Source organism: Dermacentor variabilis, chromosome 5 (genome assembly GCF_050947875.1).
Source record: "Dermacentor variabilis isolate Ectoservices chromosome 5, ASM5094787v1, whole genome shotgun sequence".
Classification (NCBI taxonomy): Eukaryota; Metazoa; Arthropoda; class Arachnida; order Ixodida; family Ixodidae; genus Dermacentor; species Dermacentor variabilis.
In genome coordinates, this window is record NC_134572.1 from 57,438,546 (window position 1) to 57,460,257 (window position 21,712).

Consider the following 21,712-nt stretch of genomic DNA (forward strand, 5'->3'; position numbering starts at 1 on the left):
TTGTACCTGAGTACGTGCTTCTGAGCACGCACAGGGTACAAAGCACAGGGCACTACGATACAGAAATGACTCAACCTAGACAACTGACGTATATTCACGTATGACCATGTTCACGCGCTTAACTTATGACACGGCTATAGTGAAAACTTACGGTCTAATCAAGGAATATTAATGTAAAATACTCGTGTTTATTTTTGCTAGTGAAAATTCTAAGTGGGTGATACATATACTTTTGAGGTCGAAATTATTTAAATATTGCAGTCTTTTAAATATGTATTGATGACTGCTGTATACCGACCGCTGTTTACGGAGTTAGACATGCATGGTCATGGATGGGTAACATTGTCGAAGTGTTTAGGAGGCAGAGTTCTCTGTCAGGCTACGTACCTTTAGACCCTGCATTCTCTCGCGTGTGTACGAGGAATCAGTAAATCAATAAATGAAATCCTGCTCGCTCCCTATTCGTAGTGTACCCGCCGTTGTGGAAAGTGGAGGGCGCGAATGGGAATCCCCGTCTTTTGCTGCCCGAGTCTGTTCACGCCATTTGTAGTCCCTATGCGTGTCGAACGTGGATGCGCCATATCCGTACAACCATCGAACTTCTGCAACAAAATATGCACTTATAAGCCTTATACTACTGATCAGCGAAGGTCTGAGTTTGACGAATTATACCTTCTTTGGCAAAGTGAGCTCTTTAAAACGCGATTGCTCCCGCTCAGATAGAAAAACGCACCGCAAACCTCTGCTTCCCTGAACGCCGAACTAGGGGCTATATTTGGCTCTGATTGAGTCATAAGCAGTGAAACTAGGGCGCCGTCTATGCAGGATATTCTTGCATGATAAAGTAATTGTTTCTTTTCTCTACACAACGATAACAGAGTAAGATACTTTGGTAGTACGCTTGCAAAGATATAAGGGATAACAGTATCGCATTTCTTAGTTACATGCGGTTTGAACAGGCGACCTGCTATGCAGAGTGAACCTAAAGACGATTCCCATCAAAATAAAAAAAAAGGTAAACTATAAATAAAAAAATAAAAACTCTGCAATACATTTAGTGCACGGAAAAGTTCGCAATGTTTCATACACTCATTAAAGCACTTCATTGGTGAAGGAGCTGCTACAGCTGTTCCGTAATGCATTGACATTTTTTATATACACATGGAGCTGAATGAGAAAAACAGAAGAAAGCGGAAACCCGCCGTGGTTGCTTAGTGCCCATGGTGTTCGGCTTCTAGGCACAGGTCGCGGGATCAAATCCGGACCACGGCGGCCGCATTTGATGGGGGCGAAATGCGAAAACACTAGTGCACTTAAATTTAGGGGCACGTAAAGAACCCCAGGTGGTCAAAATTTCCGGAATTCCCCACTACGGCAAGCCTCATAGTCAGATCGTGGTTTTGGCGCGTAAAAGCCCATAACTTAATTTGAAATCAAGAAAGGGGAAAGGCAGGGAGTTTCACCCAAAGGGAAGATCCGGTTTGCAACCCTATTCTGGGGACAGAGAGGAAAGGGAGGTGGTAAAGCGATCGGAAAGTAGAGAGAAGGAGAACGAAAGAGAGCTTCCCATAGCAACAGTAGCTTCGCAACGCATGATGTATAGCGAGTGGGGGAAGAAAAACGCGAGAGTTGTTCAACACACTCGCGGCGCTGCCCGCTTCCTTCTCATCAAGAGGTATCTCATTTCGGGATAGGTACACTTCCGCACGGCGCACGCGAATGGCTACAATTGCGCTAGAACGCTAGAACACAGACGCGCAATACTCCTGCACGTCTAGCATTTACGTCTGCTGCACGATGCTTCGCACGTGGCGCTCAGACAAGTGATGAAATAAGCACCTCAACGCGTCACACGTTATCTGCGGCAGCACAGGAAGCAGGTGTCGGCAACGCGGGCGTGATAAATGAAAGAGCCTTAGCGCCTAGCACCGTCTTCGTAGGCCCAAAATGTGCGGACGAAGAAGCGGCACTGGCCACTCGTCGTCTGTTTCCGAGCGGTGCTAACACCCCTGCTTGTACCAGCTTCATCCACTCGCAAGAAAGTGGAGCGAAATTTTAATGGAGGATACGCGGCGTGTCTGTTGCCTGCCTTAATGTACTACAGTCATCTGCAGCTGCAGGGCGAGAGAGCGCTCCCGCTTTCAAAGGTGTTACCACTTTACCATGCAGGATTCGTGCAGTCGCATCCTTTATACAAGATGGACGCTCCTTCCTCGACATAATCGGTGACAAGTGACGCTGCGAAATCGCAGCATGTGCTACCAAAAACTGCGGACTGTTACGTTCTAGGCTCTATGATGCGGCGATGCTGTCGGCACGTAATTGCTGTGCAGTGGTTTAGTTTATAACAGAGACGGTCTTGCGCGAAGCCGGAATCGTGACTACCGCTGAAAAATGCATTCGCTAGAATTCTTGTGAACATTAATTTGCTCTGGACAGTGCTTCGCCGAGACCATAGGCACGCCAACCCCAGGTTGCGTATTACCACTGCGGGAGCGTGCATTTTGTGTGCACTGAATTGCTTACTGAGGAAAGTGAAAGCAGCTGTGCGACTATTTTCCAGTATTTAGGGAGAAAACCGTGCGCAGGACGCAAGCGAAATGAAGCCGTGTCTTCCTTGTGTACCGCCGTCCCGTGCGCGTTTTTGAGGCATTCCAATTAGGAGTGAGGATATCACGCGGGCGCGCTGCACCACGTCTTGAATTTCGTGTTAATGCATTTCCGTGGTGCGATTTAACTTAGGAGTCCTCATAAGCATTTTACAACGGTTCTGATGAGCGTCAGCACCGATGCCTGCTTGTAGGCAACAGGGATGGTGTTCGTGTTGTGGCGGGCATTCACGAAGAGATGTCTGCCTTTCTCGGCTGATTTTAAACATCTTTCCCCGAGGCTATGAGACGCAGAGTGCATTACCAAATTCAGGACCTGCTATATCGATAGCACACTCTGGTTGCGCGCAGTTTTGATAAAGAAGCGATGAGGTTCAAACCCTGACGAAACCAACGCCTTTCTAAGGAAACTACTCGGGTGTCTCCTCATTTAACTGTGCCGAATGGTTGAGCGAGCAGGGAACCGATTTTCTTGCAGTAGAGTCCAGTGTAGCGCGAAGCATATTGAAATCGCGGAATTCAAAGGGCGTCGCGAACACCTAAATTACAATTGTTGAATTAGGAAAAACTAAACAAGTGCTGGAGATAAAGTATTGAACAAAGCGACAAATAGCAGCAAGAAGAACTAAAAAATGAGGAACCGCGAACTTTTCTTGTCCACTGGCATTTATGGCATTTTTTACTTATATAATAGGCAGATCACTTATTTTTATGCCGCTGTCCACGTTGAACACTTTGTCATGTATAGTAAGAGGTGGCTGCGGCTGACGTACGAAACAACTGAGTGTGCCAGCCGTCTCGTTTACATCTAACTTCGTATGAATTTCACGGCTTTCAGTGCTTCAAAGGACGTGTACTTTCGCAGCTCTTCGGCTGTAGCCTCGACACTTCTCACGTACATGCTTAAGAGGTGCTTTCTGTGAAGTATTAAAGGTGAAAGACATATATTTCACTGCATTGTGGATGAAGTACAAAAGGAACGTCGTAGATCTGCGAAGGATATAATAGTGAAACGGTCAAAGCGGATTGCATGGAGATCCCAATAAGAATTTATATTTTTTTATATTGATATATGGCTACTAATATTATTTAATGGCCGGGCTTTAACAACTTGCTCTCGAGACTCCCGAGAAGCCATGGAATGAGTGTGTTCCCTGGCACAGCTCTTCTGCAATCAGATCATCATCAGCATTTATCTTATTGATTATCCACCATGCAATGCCGCAAAAAGCCCCTCGTAATCTGCTGTTTTTTTCATGCTCTCGTTCGCAACCTACACGACGTTATATATATATATATATATATATATATATATATATATATATATATATTGGGTGAGGACAGCTGTAGATATTGTGGCTATGGAGACTTTGCATTTGTGGTAAGTGACATTTGTGAATCGTGCATCCTTATATACTGTAGAACAGGAGGAGCAGTGACCAATAAAAGCAGACAATCGCTGGCGAGCAAGAAATAAAGAAGAAAAAAAAAGAGCCACTATAATGTGTCCCCAAGACAGCATCTACATCCTTTAGATAGCCTTAAACAGGCATGTGCCAGTAATGTGCTTCTAAACTGAGGTGCTGACGACTGGAATAAAAAAAAGCACCTTTAAAATTTTTTGAACACTACGACGGCCTCATATTGTTCAAAAATTGGGTCGAGAAACAGCAGAAGAACAAGTCATACTATTGCTGGTACGCGCTACGCCAACCCAGTAGAAAGAGTAAATTGGGATATCGCTTGAACGTTATAAGTGAAAATACCACGCTATGTACACAAACGAACACCACCACCAAAAAGAAAGAAAGAAAGGGAACAGTTCAGAAATTCAAAGAATCATGAGAAACACAGAGGTAAAGGAGCCAGTTGATTTCAGAACCGGCTATATAGATGTCTGGGCACCGCACACATGAAGACGAATAGAAAAAGAAAGACAGAAGGACATGGATAACAAAAACATAAATAAATGTGCTTGTTTTCGTTATCTGTATAGACAATGAAGAATTCCCGACCCTGAGCAAATCGTTGGGGACTCCCTTCCCCAGGCTCAGAAGAGGCGAGATGGAACGCGTGTTGGACGTCTAAACCCGATGGCTAGCAATCACAATTTGGCTTCTCCGTCATTCTAAAAAAGAAGACGATTAAAGAAAAGCATAGTGTAGACACAAGCTGCCACCCGCGTTTAGGAAATGGAACCTCGAGGCGTATAGATGCGGGCTCGAAATACATTAATCACCGCGGCCTTGCACTTTATTTTTCTTGAGAGTAGGACGGGCACCAAAAGAAAGCGCGCACGGAAATGAAGCAGAAATACAGATTAAAGGAGAAGCAAGAAAGCGAAACAAATTCTGTACAAGTCTTGAACGGAAGCAAGAGGCAGCGCTGGGCCATGGGCGGCAAAAACCGGCAGCTGAGCGGTTAAAGACTCGGCGCGTGACTTCACCGAAAAATCTAAAGAAAAAATGGCTCCAAGATCTTTGACGCCGTGGGACCTCACTCGTTTGTCTTTATCACAGAATTTAAATTGGCAGTCTTAGTATCAGACGATAGAGGGGGCTGAAGGGAAAACAAGCAAGTCAAAACCTAAATTTCATGGATGCTGGTATACTGTGTAACTTCGTTTTGCTACGAAATTCCCTAGAGTCCCTTGGGTACGCGCTGCCGTTATATGTTCAAGCATTGCTGTCCAACTGGTCTGCGCAGACCATAACGAAGGATATTAAATTTTTGGCGACGTCCGATTTTGGGTGGATATATGAGCACCGATAATATCTACATGATAAACGTATTAGGCTTGTGGTATAGGAGACGAGTGAAATTGGTTTGTCGCAGGAAGTGCTTGCCAGGGAAAAGCATACAATGAAAGTTTCTGAAGAAAGGTTTCTTGAAAAACTCGAGATTGGGCCTGTTTTAGTCTAAATTCCTTCTGATCATTTCATTGTATTAGCAGGGGGCGTTACGAAGGAATCTTGCAATACAGTTTTCGTTCTTCAGCATTTTCAAGTGAAACTGTGTATCCATTCATGTCTATTTGCTTGGCAGAAGAAACGTAAATATTCTTATGCGTATCAGACTAAACCGTTCTGGCCAATTTCTTTCCTCTTATTGTTATGTTATAGTGCTTTCGCACGCTTGGTAGCTCAGCGAAATGTTTTCTTTGTACATAGTACAGAGGTAGCGGACTATGTGCAATCGCTTCACGTCACATAAGAGGAGGGAAAGGCTCTCATGAGGCAAAAGGAAGTCGACACGCTAACAATTACTTTGCCAATAACAGAGCATAAGGAAAACGAAAAAGATTTACGTCTGACCCCAAAAGCTTACTTTAGATTTTCAACCTCTAATGTTCAAACGGAAAAGACGCTGCAGTTTTTTATTCACGTTCTCGCGTTGTTTTGGAAGACGTAGGCACAATCACGAAAGGGCGCCATAGCTATCTAACTATGGCAGGGAAATATGAAACTTCCACATTTCTTTGTTTGCGTGTAGACTTCAAGCCAGTTGATGAGTGCACAGTTCAAAACTACAAAATGTTCTACGAATAGTCACTTAAGAAGTGTACTGATTATGACAAAGTTCTGACTAGAAGTTGTTGGCTTTATAAACTGAATTGAGGCTATTGCAGACAATTAAAGGCTGTGTTTGGTGACGCATCACTGAGTGACGTGGTGAACATAAAGAAGCTCGCCATTTATTTTTCGCTCTGCATATTGTGTATGATAGATGCAATGCCATCATTAGTCTGTGATAAGGAAATCAAAACAGCGATTGGAAACTCCCTTTGAGGTATGTGTTATTCCGGACAGTCACAATTAGCATGCAGTTTCCCTCAAAAGTTACTAGCGAGAACTCTAGCACTGCGATCGTTCCGATGCCATGGAAACGATCGCCTGTACAAATATTTGCCCAATATTCACGTTTTTGGCGTCAAACTTTCTTGCGACGTTTTTCATTGCGCCTTACTCTTCGAAATTTCCGAGCACTCGTAGTTCTTTAAGCATAGCAAGCCAATCCGTGTCTTTCAACTTGCGTAGTCTTTTCATGTTGTTACACATATAAGGGTTTACTTATTGCAACGTGATAAATTAGCAAAGTCGCAATGCCTTTTCAAGTAAACGGGACAAAGTTTAGGCGAATCCACATACCACCCTTCATGCTTTGAGGCAACAACAGCCCTTAATACACATGCTCACTGAACCATGCTACTTGCAGTTTTTGTACACTAGCGCCATTTTTTTTCTTTGGTAATTTTGTTGGAATCTGCGATAAATACTGCGTACGAGAATATAGCCACAAATGCCAAAAGTGTGGAAAAATTCCGATAAGTTGTTCTTGTTTTCAGAATACTTTCTAAATAACAGATTGGTGAAAGACTCTCAACAATAAATTATACGATACCAAGTTTTCCATTGCCTCTCATTCATTGCGCCAACATCATATCCTATTTTGTAATATTCACAGTGCACCATTCATATTTCTTCCTACCAACACGTGAATCCTTCGCCTGGGTTCAGCGCATCAGCGTCGCTTGCACAAGAATCCGCTCCAGCACGTCTCCAGCAGTTATTCATCATTGTTTGTAGCGTTAACAGCCATGTTGCCTTCATTATCATTATGAAACTTTTCCTCGTTTGTGACAACAAAGTCTCAATGTTAGAAGTAAACAAAGAAATAAAACAAGCTAGTCAAGCAAACAAGCAAACAAAACCAACACGGAAACAAAACGAGCGAATATTCAAGGCCGGCTTTTGTAAAAATAGCGCATGACGAGAACGTCCGACGCAGCGAGGACACCCTCACGCTTCTCGGGATATGGCCCAATTTGTTGTACGGCTTTGGGCGTCCTTCAGCGCCCTGCTTCAATGCACGGGTGGGGTGCAGAACGGGAAATCATTACGGGGGGTTGAGGAACGGAGTGGGAGGGAGGGGCGGAGCCGCTCGGTTGCTCCCTGGCGCGTACAATGGTTGCCGCAGAGGCGCTGAATGCCGCGAGTGCTCAACCGCTGCACTGTGACAGAGCCCGACGGGCTACTTAGAGCGCTCGCCGGCGCCGCACCCGGCAGGACGCCCCCGCCACTGTGGCCGGGACCGCGCTGCGAGCCACTGCGCGTCCATTGTCGAGCGCCGAAGTCCCGAGCATCGCCAGGCGGGCCACTCGGGATGAGGTCGTTGCGACGGTTCCTGGCATTTTGCATCCTCATGCATATGCTAAAGAGCGGTACCACGTTGCGGTCCAAGCTGAGACCCCCCCCTCCCCTCCTCCCCATCTCTGCCATTCTGTTTCCTCTCGCGAGCTTGCTCTGATGCATAGGCTTTTACGCGGAGGCTTTACCGTGAACGAGCGGGAAAGACGCGAGCGGCCAGGCATTCCTGAATTTTCCTTCGCTGTTTCCAGCGTCTGCGATGTTGATGGTAGCGCTCACTCTTCAGCCGGTTTTGCCAACACAGCCTCTTCCCAGGTATCTGTCGGTAATATAGTGCCGCGCTCCGCTCTCCATCACTGCTCTGGGCCTTCCCAGTTCAGCTACGCGGTGGTATGTGCGGAGCGACTGCTGTGGCGCTGAAAGAAAGAACACGAAAAGGAAGCGCCCTAACAGCGGACGTCTTCGCTTTGCTGCAGGGTTTGTTTATAGAACGCCAGCTTTTTTTTTTTCAGCTCAATTGAAACTCAACGAGACGGCCTGATAGAACCGCGACGGGGACTCGCAGACTTACGAGGGGCTTCACCGCTTCTTTAATGCTGTTGTCGGCTGGGAGCTAGACCTTCATTTCCAGAGTGTGTATGCGTGCAAATTTATGCAAGACACTGAGTAGGTGTTGGCAGGTTCACTTTGCTGAGTGGCATAAAGGGTTTTTTTAGCTTCACCAAATTGTTAAAAATTACCTGTGGCAGATAGTATGACTCTAACCCTTGATCCAAATTACTCATACGACAATTAAAGAACCCTAACTAAATTGTTACCATAATTGCGCTAATGAACTTCTTATATAAATGCTTTACAGCACATATTTCTATCTGCGAATTGCAGATAGGCTTATCGACCTAGAACGAATTATCAAAACTTCGAGATCTTAATTTTCATGGTGTTCGACGAAATTCCTTGGCGTTCCGACTACTTTTGTGCTTCAATGCATAAAAAAGCGTTTTCCTTAAAAAGAGAGTAGAACAACAGTGCACTTTTACCACAAGTATGGTGGAGCATAATTCGAAACCTGTGTTGGCCCTCAGAATGCATTACAAGTAGACATGTATTGCATACTCATCAGCTACGATTCATAGATTGAAATGTGTAATGTAAAGTAATTGATTAAAGAAGTTTGTTAGCGTCATTCTGTTCATTATTCAATTAAGCATTTTGATTTCTCGTGGAATTAATGGATTGCCTCATAGAATAATTTAGATGAAGCGTTGGAATTATCTTATGGGCCACAAGCAATTCTTTAAAATTTTGACAAAAATACCTTGTATATAATAGCGGAGAAAATCTGCGCGGAGGTCTTGTCATCAATTTGGGTGTTCTTTTCATCCCTGTCAAAAACAACTTGCATTCTGTTTATTAAGGCGTTAACCTTAAGTAGCTCATTGCAATGGCTCATACCGAAAAAATCGTGTCGTCCCCTCCAACGGTACAAAAACTATCATCATCATCAACGGCTCATAGCACCGCAAGCAAGCGAGAAAATGAAATGGCTCATCGCTCTCGTAATGCAGAGTCTACAAACACTCAGCGAAGTGAAGGGAACAGTGCATGCATTCATTGAAATCATCCATACAACACACAGGACAGCGTACATTTCAGTCCCGTGCTGGCAGGATCCAACGTAAAGTCGACGAGAAACGTCGTTGGCGCGAGTCGGACCCCGCTATACGGCGCACGAAGCGTCGTAAACGAGCCGAAGAAGCCGAACTGGGAAAGCAGCAACTCGTCGATACGAGACGGCGTATTACAAACTGTGCAGGAGGCTTTCGCCTTCGCGTGTTACGGGAGTGTAACATGCTGCCGCATCTTTTTTCTTTTTCCTGCATATTCATCAAGATGGGGTTTTTCTTGAAGAAGCCCTTCAGTGGTGCGCACAAGTATGCATGATTCAAATACAGTAATAACGACAATAATCATATAACATTAACGGTTTTGCATCCTAAATCAATTGCTTGGCTATCAAAGATGTCGTGGGCACTGGGTTGCTATGGATTAATTCTGACACCCGGAGTTCTCTAACTGCTCCAAGAGGTCCGCGGAAGAGCACTTCCAGATTCTCCTACCGTCGGAATGCGGCCAGCGTGGCTGCGAGTCAAACATGAAGCTTCGTGCTCAGCCACAGCACGCATTTCGGGGCCTGCGCTGATGTCTCAAAACTGTGAAGGTGTGCAAACGCATTTGTGCGTCGTGCTCACAGTGCTTCTCCTTTCCTCTCTGTGTGTGTGCGTGTGTGCGCGTATGTGTGTGTGTGTGTGTGTGTGTGTGTGTGTGTGTGTGTGTGTGTGTGTGCGTGCATGCGTGCTTGTGCGTATGTACCACGTGGATGCCTGTTCGCGTCCGTGCGTGCGTGCGCTCAGGCGAACGGGTGTGAGTGTGCACTCCCGTGCGCATCCCTTTGTGCGCACAAAACAGCATTGCATGCCTTCTGGTGCACTCGTTTTCTCCAGAATAATGTTACGAGGCTTGCTTTGCAACCTACCCTTGTTTTAATAGGCGGCAACACCACATTAAACACACTTTTTTCTATTACATTATGCAATACCAACGTTTTCTTTAGAACGGTAGAATTGATGACACAATTAATAAATAAATGAAAATAGTTCCTGCGAGGAACGTTTATGTGCTGGTATCTAGCATTTTTACGGCGTGCCGGTTCTCGAAGCTTTCAGATACACCATGTGCCTTAAGCTAGCTACCAAATGCTAAGTGTCTTCCTTGAATACGTGTGCGACGGAGAAAAGCCAGCTACCGTTGCCTGATAGAGCTATTGAGGCCGTATGGCAAGACGTTAAATCTAGCTTACAGGTCATCCAAAGATTTCATGATTTCATAATTTTTTGAACAGCGCTTATTTGCAGTCAAGGCGTAAGTTGGACCTACTTATCGTGCGCCTAGTTTTATAACTCTGTCCTCGTCGTCACACATCATGGTCACTTTCGTTATTTCTTCCCCTTTTCTCGGCGCAGAGTATTTGGCTAGTGAAATGCATTTCAGGTGGTTCTATCCGCCAACGAAATTAAGAAGCTTTCGCTCTGAGCAAACATGAACCTACATAAAAGATATAAATTGATTGACATCGGAAGCACTACAAGGATGAACGCATACGGTGAGAATAAGTGTTTTAATACCTTCTCGCTGCTATAGATGCCTTGAGGGACTTCGCCAAAGCTGACTGATGCCTGCTTGGCGCTGTACGCAGACATTTCATTATCGATATGCTTGCACCAATTCTCTAACGTTTGTTTTTGTGGCTTCTTTCGAAGTGCATGACTATATTTTGTGAAAATTCTTGTTGTTTTTGATGCTTGCCCTTTGTTACTGGTCCGTATGAAGCAACGCGCACGCTGTCACAAGGTTTAGCCACTCGGCATAGATAAGCAGTGAATGGAACCCCCATCAGCAAATGAATTCTAAGAAAAAAAAACAAGAGGCTCCTGTAAAGCACATTATCACAAGGTGCCGCTTGTACGAAGGTTTTTACCTGCGCTGTAGTTCGCGCGTGGCAATTCTTTAAATGGGTCACAATAAGTTGATCCACAGTATACAGCTTACTCGAATGTAACTTACAGCCATGGGCACGAAGATTTCTACTGGTGGGTAAACATGCTCACGCGTCAAACACCGTCGCCAGAATAAAAATACAGTGCACGACGACGCTTGTTTCTGATATCCGCCATTGGTACACTACTTTAGAGGAGCCACTTATGTCTTGTTATTGTGGTACCAATTTTAGAAGTGCCGCAGTCATTCGTTCCACTCTAAACGTGGACACACGAAAAATGGTTTTCCAGTGACAAATCTAATCCCTGATGGGAACGCGTCCTTCTAGTGAACTCGTTTCTTCACTATATATAATATCTCTGAGGCAGCATCGAGGGGGGTAATGTTTCGGAAGACATTGTACTACTTGTACCCTGGCTGCGACTCGCCGAAAGACCGCTGTGGTCAACATGGGCTACGCGGGACTTGTTACGCCCACTTGTTGTCTATGGAGCTGTGAGCTTACTGGGGTACTCGTTTCTGTGTCGAGCTCATTTGACACGAAGCGGTATAAAGCCCGCAAACGTTGTGCAGAGAATATTGTTTGCTTATAGTATAGCCGGACGGCATATTTTATTTCAGTCATTCGCAAGACATGACTTTGAAATTTGCTTGTTATTCTTACCATACTCACGGCGAGTGTCAACCCTTGTGCAAAGAATGCCCTTTCTTTCTCGACTTTCAATCTCCATGGCGCTCCAGAAAAAGTATTTCTTTCAAAAATGTATGAAAAAATTACATGTATATAAGCATTACATGCACAGTATTTTCTGCCACGTGAACACTTCTTGAATTTTCGAAATGATGGAAAACTAGCTGCAAAAAACAAATTCGCCAAAAATCGACCAATTTGCACATTATTTTAAAATTTGTAGTCTGCAGTTTTCTCAACATTGTGAGTTCATTATAAAACACTTTCACATGATAACTTCACGTTTTTTACTCCTAAACACCAAGGTGAAAATTTGCAAAATCTAGCGTTCTTGCAAAATTTTTCACAAAGAAGGTTAGAGAAGGATACTTGGAATCAATTTTATGGAATTGTTTCTAAAACGTAACAAGATAATAAAATTTTATTTTTGCCTATGTGCTCCTCGCAGGCTCCAAAATAAAAGCGTGATTTTGGCAAAAACGCAATTTTGGCCTATGTTCAGACGTTTGTAATACACTAAGGTGGCCCGCAAAAAAATAAGCGGGAAAGCGGCTGTCATTGAAAAGAATAACAACATTCGCCATGAAAATTTTTACGAGAGAGATTTCCGTTATCATCTAGAAAAAAAAATTTTGAATTTGAGTCCCACCACTGCTTTACTTTGTTTCGGGCTTCCACTTCATCTGATCGCATGTTGGTGCGAAATACAAACCAAGGTGGTGCACATGGCGGTCTGTGTGGTGAGCAATAAAAGCCGAGATCACCAGGAGTTCGGAAGAATTTGAATCTTGAAGGTACGCTTTTTTAGGACAGATAGACATTGCGCACTTCCATGTTAGCTTCGCAACTACACCATGGCACTTCTTCGTCCAGAACGGAAGTTGCAAGAATAAAAGAAAGACCGCTTTTAGAATACGAAGTCAATGATGATTAGCTACTAACTATACTAAGTATATAAAGAGGTTTATTTAGCCCCTTCCGCCGGCATATTCGACTCGTTGCGACACGTTCTAATTTATCATGGACGTCCATACTTCGCGAACCCCATCACACGTTTCGCAGCCACACAGAAATGGGTCGTTGATGGAATGGCCTGTTAAGCAGCTGGAAACGAGCCTCCATGCACGTACCGTTCCGGGGCATAGCTTTTTGAGTGTCACGTGTAGAAAGACCGAAATAACCTTACATGCATTGTCAACAAGGGACCACTGAAAGCAAAAGGGAACGGTGCTTAGGGGACGGCGTCCAATTCAGGTGCTCAGTAGACGAGGTGCAATGGTCCATGCAATGTGACTAACAAGTGTTTGCGCTAGAAAAAAAGCCTGCTGTTTGTTCTTCAGTTTCGTTTCACGCGGTCATATCTACTTATAATGATGTCCAGTCAGAATGTATCTTGGGGCTGAGTTTATAGCAAGTCCGAAAGGGGCACCAGCGCTACCTGCTAGTCTATAATATGTCTCACATAAAGGACATACAGGGTGTTTTTTTAGCTGCATAAATTTTTAAAGATTGCCTGTAGCAGGTAGCAGAATTCTAATCCTTAATGTAAATTACTCGATTAGTTGGCTATTACTTCTACAAAAATTCTACGTACTTAATTGAATAAGTAACATAAGTACATCAAGTAACTTCTTAATTGTTAGCATTACGACCACTATTTCAAACTACGAATTATAGCTGGTGATTTCGAAAGGCGTATCTACGTGGAATGAATTCTCCGGATGGCGCCAGTTTCGCTATATTAATTTTCAAAATGTTCGACGAAACGCGCCCGAGGCACTCATTGCGCTTCCTTTGGTGGGTTCACGACAGGTGTCAATTAAATCAAGTGTGGGCTTCAAGCTAGGATGCATTTCTAAATACGGGGGTTAGAATCTACTTTCCAAGGTGGCCAGTGTGCCACTGAGTGAGCATACTAGACGCCCAAGTTCGATGAACATTGAAATTTCCGAAGTTCCTGCAAATTCTCTCTTTTTCGCTTCGTTAACAATGGTACAAACAACTCTTTCCTTCCTTGTTAGGTTTTTAAACCACTGTTAGTCTATCTCAGTGGAAATAGCAGAATGGAGATTATCGCCGTGCCACTTAATGTGTATAGATTCTTCAAGAACACAATAATCAGTTCAGAGTGACCGACTGATATCCCCAGTGGACTTTCTTTTCTTCTAATCTTTCCGTCCCTCTTTCCCTTTCACCGGTGTTTTGTAGCCAACCGGGCTCAGTCCTGGTTAATCTCCTTACCTTTCATTTATCATCTCTTTTCTCTCTCTCTCTCTCTCTCTAAATAATCAGTTTGACTTGAGTAAAAAAATTTTTGATTAGTGATAGATGTAGGCATAGGCATTTATGGTGGCCTAAGTGCCTTATATCTAGAAAAGATTGTCATTCTGAGACCTGCAGTGGAAATTATTATGTCCAGTAGGATAAAAATGTTTTTGTAAAAGTACTTTTTTTACCATGCTCATTCGAAGAGAGTTCAGAATATATGTAAAAAAAATGGTTATCCCATATTGATTTCTACGCTTTAGTAGTAGGTTGACGCTATAAATTTTCGTCCTGCTTTACCGCTTAAAGTTTCAGTTTCCATGCGCCAAACAAAGTGCGTAGCCGCCCCCACTCATGCGTATTATTGTATTGGTAAGTGAGGCTTTAAAGTGACTTCTGCTTTCAATTTTGGCACTCTGAGGTGGATCAGAAACAATTCGAAAAGAGAAAAAAAGAATAGAAAAGTAGATATAGGGGAACAGTTATCTTTGCTTATGAGGCTCCGCCCTGTGGTAAGACTAAATGCCGCACGCAACAGGCGCGCCACATCGGGGAGGAGCTTTGCCTCAATCCTCACTCTCTTGCATGCGTAACATGCGAACGACAATTAAAACTTGGAGTCGGATATCTCGGAGGACAGACATACTAGAAGAATTTTTCCAATTGAATCCGTAGAAACACGACTTCCTCCAACTTTTGAATGCAGACATACACGCTTACTTCAGTCAATAAAAGGTTAATCATTTCTATTTTAGTTAACTCGGCTGCTGAAATCGATAGTTATCATCTCATTTTGTGTCCCCTTGGCCACATAACTAATTTCAACTGGTGGTGTTCGCGTGCCTCCCAGTACATAACCTTAAGAAAACCATAAAGCCTAATTTTGAACACCCGGTAGTATGGTTGTCTTACGTCGTTGTTCAGAAAGATTTATTCTGGTATAAAATACGCACAACACAAACATTATCTAGCGATTGGAGTAGCATACATGTTCCCACATTTGTGTTTCGTGCGCATTGGTGTTTCTGCACGCCAAATAGTCACAGCCACATCTGGTGGGTCAATTTACACTTCATGAGCGTGCGTCGCACGAGAGCGCGGACGTGCGCGCGGCATTCGCGCATATGAAAAAGAGGACGTGGATGGTTGTATCGTGAAACCTACGGGCATGCCGAAGTAGCGGGAATGATAAATTTCCGCATACCTCCAAGCCAAACAAAACCGCGTAAAAACGTGAAAACCTCACCTTCAGTATCTTTATTCGGCACTGATGTAAATTTCCAGCTTTCTAACGCTGCAGCGACTTTCGAGTCTCACTGTTTCGACGAATAGGAAGCGGAATCTTTGTGTATATGTTGTGCTGGATCCCTAACCATTTTCTCGCCAATTTCGGACACTCGATAGTCAGTGCTCCTATGGGTAGAGTATCGGAGTCCTCTGTAGAGGTAACCCGGTTCGCAACCAAACTATGGACAAACTTTGGTCCCTGGGTATGTTCGACAGGGTACGTGCTGATCTTCAACGAACCTCTTTGACCCCAATTTTGGTCACTGGACCTTAGGGTATGTGCTGCTCTTCGATGACAAGAAAACAACTCTCTCCGGTGAAGGGCGGAACCGAACCCGCCTCCTACATATTAAGACAATCTTGTCTCAACATGTATTCAGACGCTCGCTTCGCCCGCTCACCGCGGCGCCACCACCGGATGGTGCAGCTTGTTGAAATGGACATCTGAGGGAGGAGGGTTGGCTGCATACACAGCTAATACATGACGCGCCTCTGCTGCGCTGCTGTGATGCTGCTAGGACGACCCTCTACCTTTCTCCTTTCTACCCTCTCTCTCCTTTACTCCCATCTCCCCCACCCTGCTGCCGCTGAGCCGTGCTCCCACATGGGTTACAGAAGATAGTGCTAGCCTTCCCTCCTTTCCCCACGAGAACCACTTCTGTCTCTCTGGCCATATTGTGTGTCCCTATATTGCTGCAATACTAAGCACATTAACGTCGACGTATTCAACGTGAGAGAGAATCTGCCGGAATCCTTGGTTATTTTTTTCCATCCTTGAACTTTGAAATCTTTGAGACACCTAAGGAGGTGTCACTGAGTATTGCAAATTGTTTTTCTGTATGCTAAAATGGCGCCTGAGTACTAATTTGGAATATTTCATTAGTCGCTTTTTATGAAATTCGCATGGAATTTGGAAGAGATTCCTATGGACGACAACATGCACCGCATGTCTGTGATGTGCAGCGGGTCGCTTCGAATATTCTCCAGACCGTTCCGGTCGATTGCCTGTGTACGGGGCTAGGGAAGACCATCTAACACGTCAATCGTGCATGTTTCGAGTTCGTGGTCGTTAGAGACGCATGGTTGTGATGTGCATCATATGTATGCCACCAGCATGGGCCTTCTTACGTGTCAGGATCGGTTGCATAAGTTATTTAGGAAGCATGATGAAAGAATAACCTATAGCTCAATACCTTAAACTGAATAAAGTCCACTGAACCTGCTGGGTGTTAGCAGTCAACAACGTCTCATTGAGAATATTTTTGTTGCCAAGCTGTGCACAGCAGATGCTGCAGCGATAGAATATTGAAAGTGATAACAAGTATATGGTGAATATTTCTTTACATTCGATGCCTATTTAAATATGCAGAACATGGTGAAATATAATATTCTTTACCTTCGTATTTGTTACTGCTGCTTTTTGTCCAGAGTCTATAAGGGCGGACGACGTCTTTAGGTAAGAGAAACAGTGTCGAAAAAAAATGAAGGTTCCACCTATGTTACTTCCTCAGTAGGAGCAAGGAGAAAAAAAATATCACCGGCCAAACACTCCGAACAGATGTTTAGCCAGCGAAGCTGAAACGTGCATCGCCGATGTTTATGACTGGGTTAATTCCGACGGTTCATTAAATCATGGCTTGGTAGGCTGCTGGATCTTCGGTACGAAGTTGATGTTTGCGCTAGGCTGCACGAGCCTGTTCTTGTACCCGGGCTGCAGCATCGTCATGGTGTATACGAGCTCGTTCCCGGTTCTGCTCCCCGCGTTGCTGATCTAAAGCTGCCTGCTCTTCAGGGGTACGCATGACCCGTGGCCTATCCATTTCGGAGCCTAAGAGAAACTGCTGCGAGCGGGCTCGGCTGAGACGGAGAGCAAGGAGGTCACCGCTGGCGCAGCCAATCAAGCACTTCTCTATATTTCCTTTTTGTGCGTGCGCATGGAGTTGCGCCGGAGGAGTTTTTGGCATACAGGCGACAGACAGACGGATGAAAGAATCGGTTAGCCACGCACAGCTTCGCTGTAAAAAGAATACAGCACTGGGGACTAAATGTTTAGGATACAGACAACCAGGACACCTTGTTTGTTCCTTATTGGTTCTCACTGTGGCTAAACGAGGGAAGGGCAGAAAGAAGCATATGAGGAAATAAACTAGAACGACTTGGACAAGTTCTCGGTCCGTAGTCAATGAGCGAACTATCGCACAGGATAATCGTCTTGTTAAAATAAATTTAGTGAACAAGAACTTAGATAAGTGTATGCGGTAACTAAGATTCTATAGCTAAGAGTGGAGTGGTGCCTTTAATTTTTCTACTGCTGACAGCTTCAGTAGAGCGGCGTATTTGGACCTTCTATTCACGTTAGTGGATGGAGTGTATCCTGCATTTATGAGGTAGCGGGGTAAGCATGTAGATGTCAATCAATCACTAAGTCATAACAGTTTTATCTTTGCTATGATTAATAATACTTATTTCAAGCCTTCTTATAGATAAATGAAGTAGTCGGGATATTTCGTTCCTCAGTCTCCCCACGTCGACCAATTGATAAAAGAATAGAACAAAATTATCACTAGTGTAATTACGGATGAAAAAGTTTTTTTTTGTTCTGTAAAGGGAACAGCGAGTCACGCACATCTCAAACACAACGCTCCGTAGCGCCGTAAGCCTGCGCTATGCAGTAGTTCTGTTACGACCCGCACAACCTTCGTAGGCGAACGTATATGTGACAGCGAAAAGGGCTTGGCCACGGGAAGATTCGCCCAGCGGGCGTGCGAAGCCGCTTGGACGGTTCCAACCTCGCGGCACAATTGCCCTCCCGAGCTCGTTGGGCCCGAACTCGTCGGCTCCTCTCTGCCCATTTATATGCAGCCGCGTGGGTGAGTTGCAATAATACGCAGTCTAGTTTGGCATACCCGCCACGAGCTTCTCTGCGCTTGTTTGAGATCGTGCCCGGAATACGAGAGCGAGAGATAAAGGCGTCATCGAGAGCGAAGCGCCAGTCCAGGGTCGCAGCCAACGGCTGTTTTTCAGCGTTTGCCTAGGACCAGGAGGACTAAGATACGCTCGCACGGGCAGCAGCGCGCACGGTTGCCTCGACGCACTCTCGCTGTCAACCTCGCTGCCGTTGTGTGGCGTACCGGACTGCATATCTATGCGGGAGGTGTTCGTGCGGTAAAATAAAAATAAAAGATGAAAGAAGGGCAGCAGCAAAAAAAGAGCCCGGCTATCAGCTAAGAGAAAGTGACAGATATTTCAAAAAAGCTTGACACAGAGAACGACGATTTCTTTATTTCCCGTTTTTGTCATGGGAACAAAAAGAAAGGAAGGCCTGTCACGGACGTTTAATTCTGCTTTTCGACTGAGTTTTTGTTTTGAACTTCCGTTAAGGCTTCCCGCTCGAAGTGATTTCGAGAGAAAACCTTAGTAATTTGCACAAGAAAAACTAATTCTCCTTTCAGACTGGCGTTTTCGCTTTATGTAGCTAGCGCTGAGTTTTGTCGTTGTTTAGGCCTACATAGATGGTTCACCTTGTGGCGTTTAAAAACAACAGCAGCAACAACAACAACAACAATGACGATGACGACGACAACAACAACAACTCGACGACAACGACGTAAACGACGTAAACGACGACAACGACGACGATGTCGACGGCGAGAACAACAACGACAACAACAAAAACTACCAGTGAGAAACATTCTCTTTTGTGCTTGCGGTTTCATCTAAATAACAGATACGTTGACGAGAGTATTCATTTCGATACATCTAATCATGTTCTTTGTAGACTGACCGTTTCTTCAGAGATAAACTGCAAGCAAATACGTAATCGATCACTGCAGAGATTTGTGTATTCTTTCGCTCAATATCGCAACACATGCAGTCCGGTGTTGAATTGAGTTGAATTCTGGGGTTTTACGTGCCAAAACTACAATTTGATTATGGGATTCTTGCATTTCGCTACCATCGAAATGCGGCTGCCGTGGCAGGGATTTGATGCCGTGACCTCGTGCATAGCAGAGCAAATGCAGTCGGTCTGAAAAATCCATTGCCGATTTAGTTTATATTTTTTTCTTGGTAGGGAGAATTTATTCGTGTTGTACTATTGCCTAGTTTGTTGCACATACCTACAAGAAAGCGGATGCGCATGATGGTTTGTATAAGTACAATGGCGATCGAAAATTTGAAAACTGCTGCACCGCAAAATTTCCATTGCTTTGCCCAGTTTTGCAACGTGCAATCCCTTATAGTACAATGTATTTATCGAACCTTCGCTCGTCTCTGTATCACTTGACTTCCGCCTAGACGCCAAGGCTGCGGAGAAAGAAATAAATAATAAATTCGAGGTATCATTGGTTTTCAACCATTTGCTCACGACTGTACTTTTTAAAGTTCGAATAAATTTTACCTTACTCTTCAGCCGCAGTCACTGTTGCTGCACCTCGGATATTTTTTCTCGGATTCGATTATGAGTTTTACCACAATAGACGTGCGTTATTTTTGAGCTTCGCATGAAACGAGCCACTTTAGACCTCAAGTGGCGCTCTTCAAAGTGGCGAACTGTTTGTTTTCTTGTCTATCCTGTGCTTACTTTAAAGCGGTCCATGATTGGTTCTACTCCAAGACGTGGAAAATGTAATCTAATTTTTTTCTGCATTCTCCTTTCTTTTCTTTCGTGATTTTTTTGTTGTTATCCGCCTTGATGACATTGCAACCACGAGCGAAAGGGGTGTGACAGAGGTGCTTCGAGGTCGCACTAGACGAATCGCCAGCAGTGCGGTCTAGCGAGACAACCTGGAACGCGGCAGCGAGTACACATACTCGCATGCCTCGCAGGCTTGCGAGGCGTGGCCGGTGGTGCGAAAAAGCAGCATCACCAGGCGACGCGGTCTCCCTCGGCTGCCGCGTTCGGTTGCCGCATTCCGCTGTCGCTACAGGGGCGGGAGGTGAGCGCGAACAGCGAAGCCGTGCTCAAGCCCGCTTAACGCTCGGCGCCACTCTCTATTCCGGTTACTGCGCAGTGCCCCCGGGCGACCCCATCATCGTGGACGAAGACGGCCGCAGGATGGAGGGGCTCGTGGGTCGCTTCAACGAAGGGGAAAATCTCCGGCTCGTCTGCCAAGTGCAAGGAGGTGAGGTGGACCGAGAAATACACTCGGCCTTCATGTTGATGCTCGCCACGTCGCACCGTTTTTCTTTCTTTTTTTTACTCTTCCGCGACTCGCAACCTCCGATTCTTCTATATGGATGCTTTCCCTCCGACGTTTACTCGTCACAGCATTTGCCCCTTGCTTGCCCACGTTCCTGATCATTCTTTCCGGTTCGTCGGTGCAGGAACGGGGTTTCGCATACCTGTTTCACCTTTCTTTCACTTTTGTGCGGGTACAGTTTTTTACCGGACATGTTGCAGAGTATTTTTTTCTTGCTTGTGAATTTTTTTACCCGCTTTTCGTTCCGTTATTCTTTTACCCTTGCCCTTCGCCAAGTCTAGGGCAGCAAACCAGACGTCTCATTTCCTGGTAAGCTCCCCCACCTCTCCCAGTTCATTTACCACTCTTTCTTGTCGCTGTCTCACGGTGCTTTGCGTTGCAGCCTCCACGATTCCGCTATCTAGATTATCATTAAACTCCTTCTACTCCAACACTACCTCGCTTTGCGCACATCAACTCCCCATTCTCGGCGCTTTAGGTGCAAATGCGAGAGGGCATCGTTTGCCATGGTGGTTTGTTTATGTTGGCTCAATTGCACGTCAGCTGATATCTCTCCAAAAAGTTTGAAACTGTGCTCCCGGTTTCCTTCCTCCTCGTTCCCAGGGCAAGGTCGTTCTGTTTTATTCTCTTCTGTTTATGCATTTGTATTGCCCTCGTATTTATTTTATTTTGTTGAGCACATGCACCCAAAATGATTTTCCGGAATATTTTTTGTCGGCGTTCTAGAATGTTTATTGTAGCACTTTGACAAATTTTGCGGTGTATCGTTCTTCCTAAGTGAGAGATTCTTGAAGAACTTTTTGTTTGCGGTCTTCCGCACGAGTAACAAAATAGGGCGCTCATTTAGCTTGTTGCTGTGTTTCTTGTCGTGGTAAATGCGTGCATTTGCCCTTTGAGTTTTTGGCGATAACTTATAATTTATCGTTTTCAAATCTTTTTCCGAAACTATTTTTA

General features: G+C 44.8%; 1 protein-coding gene across 1 annotated transcript in view; it reads left to right on the forward strand.

Annotated features, from left to right (window-relative positions):
- Positions 1-21,712, forward strand: part of LOC142581867 (protein turtle homolog A-like) — a 189,870-nt gene that overhangs the window by 140,350 nt on the left and 27,808 nt on the right. The window contains exon 3 of the mRNA XM_075691313.1: positions 20,570-20,680. Coding sequence (XP_075547428.1) covers positions 20,570-20,680 — 111 coding nt within the window. The remainder of the gene's footprint in view (positions 1-20,569; positions 20,681-21,712) is intronic.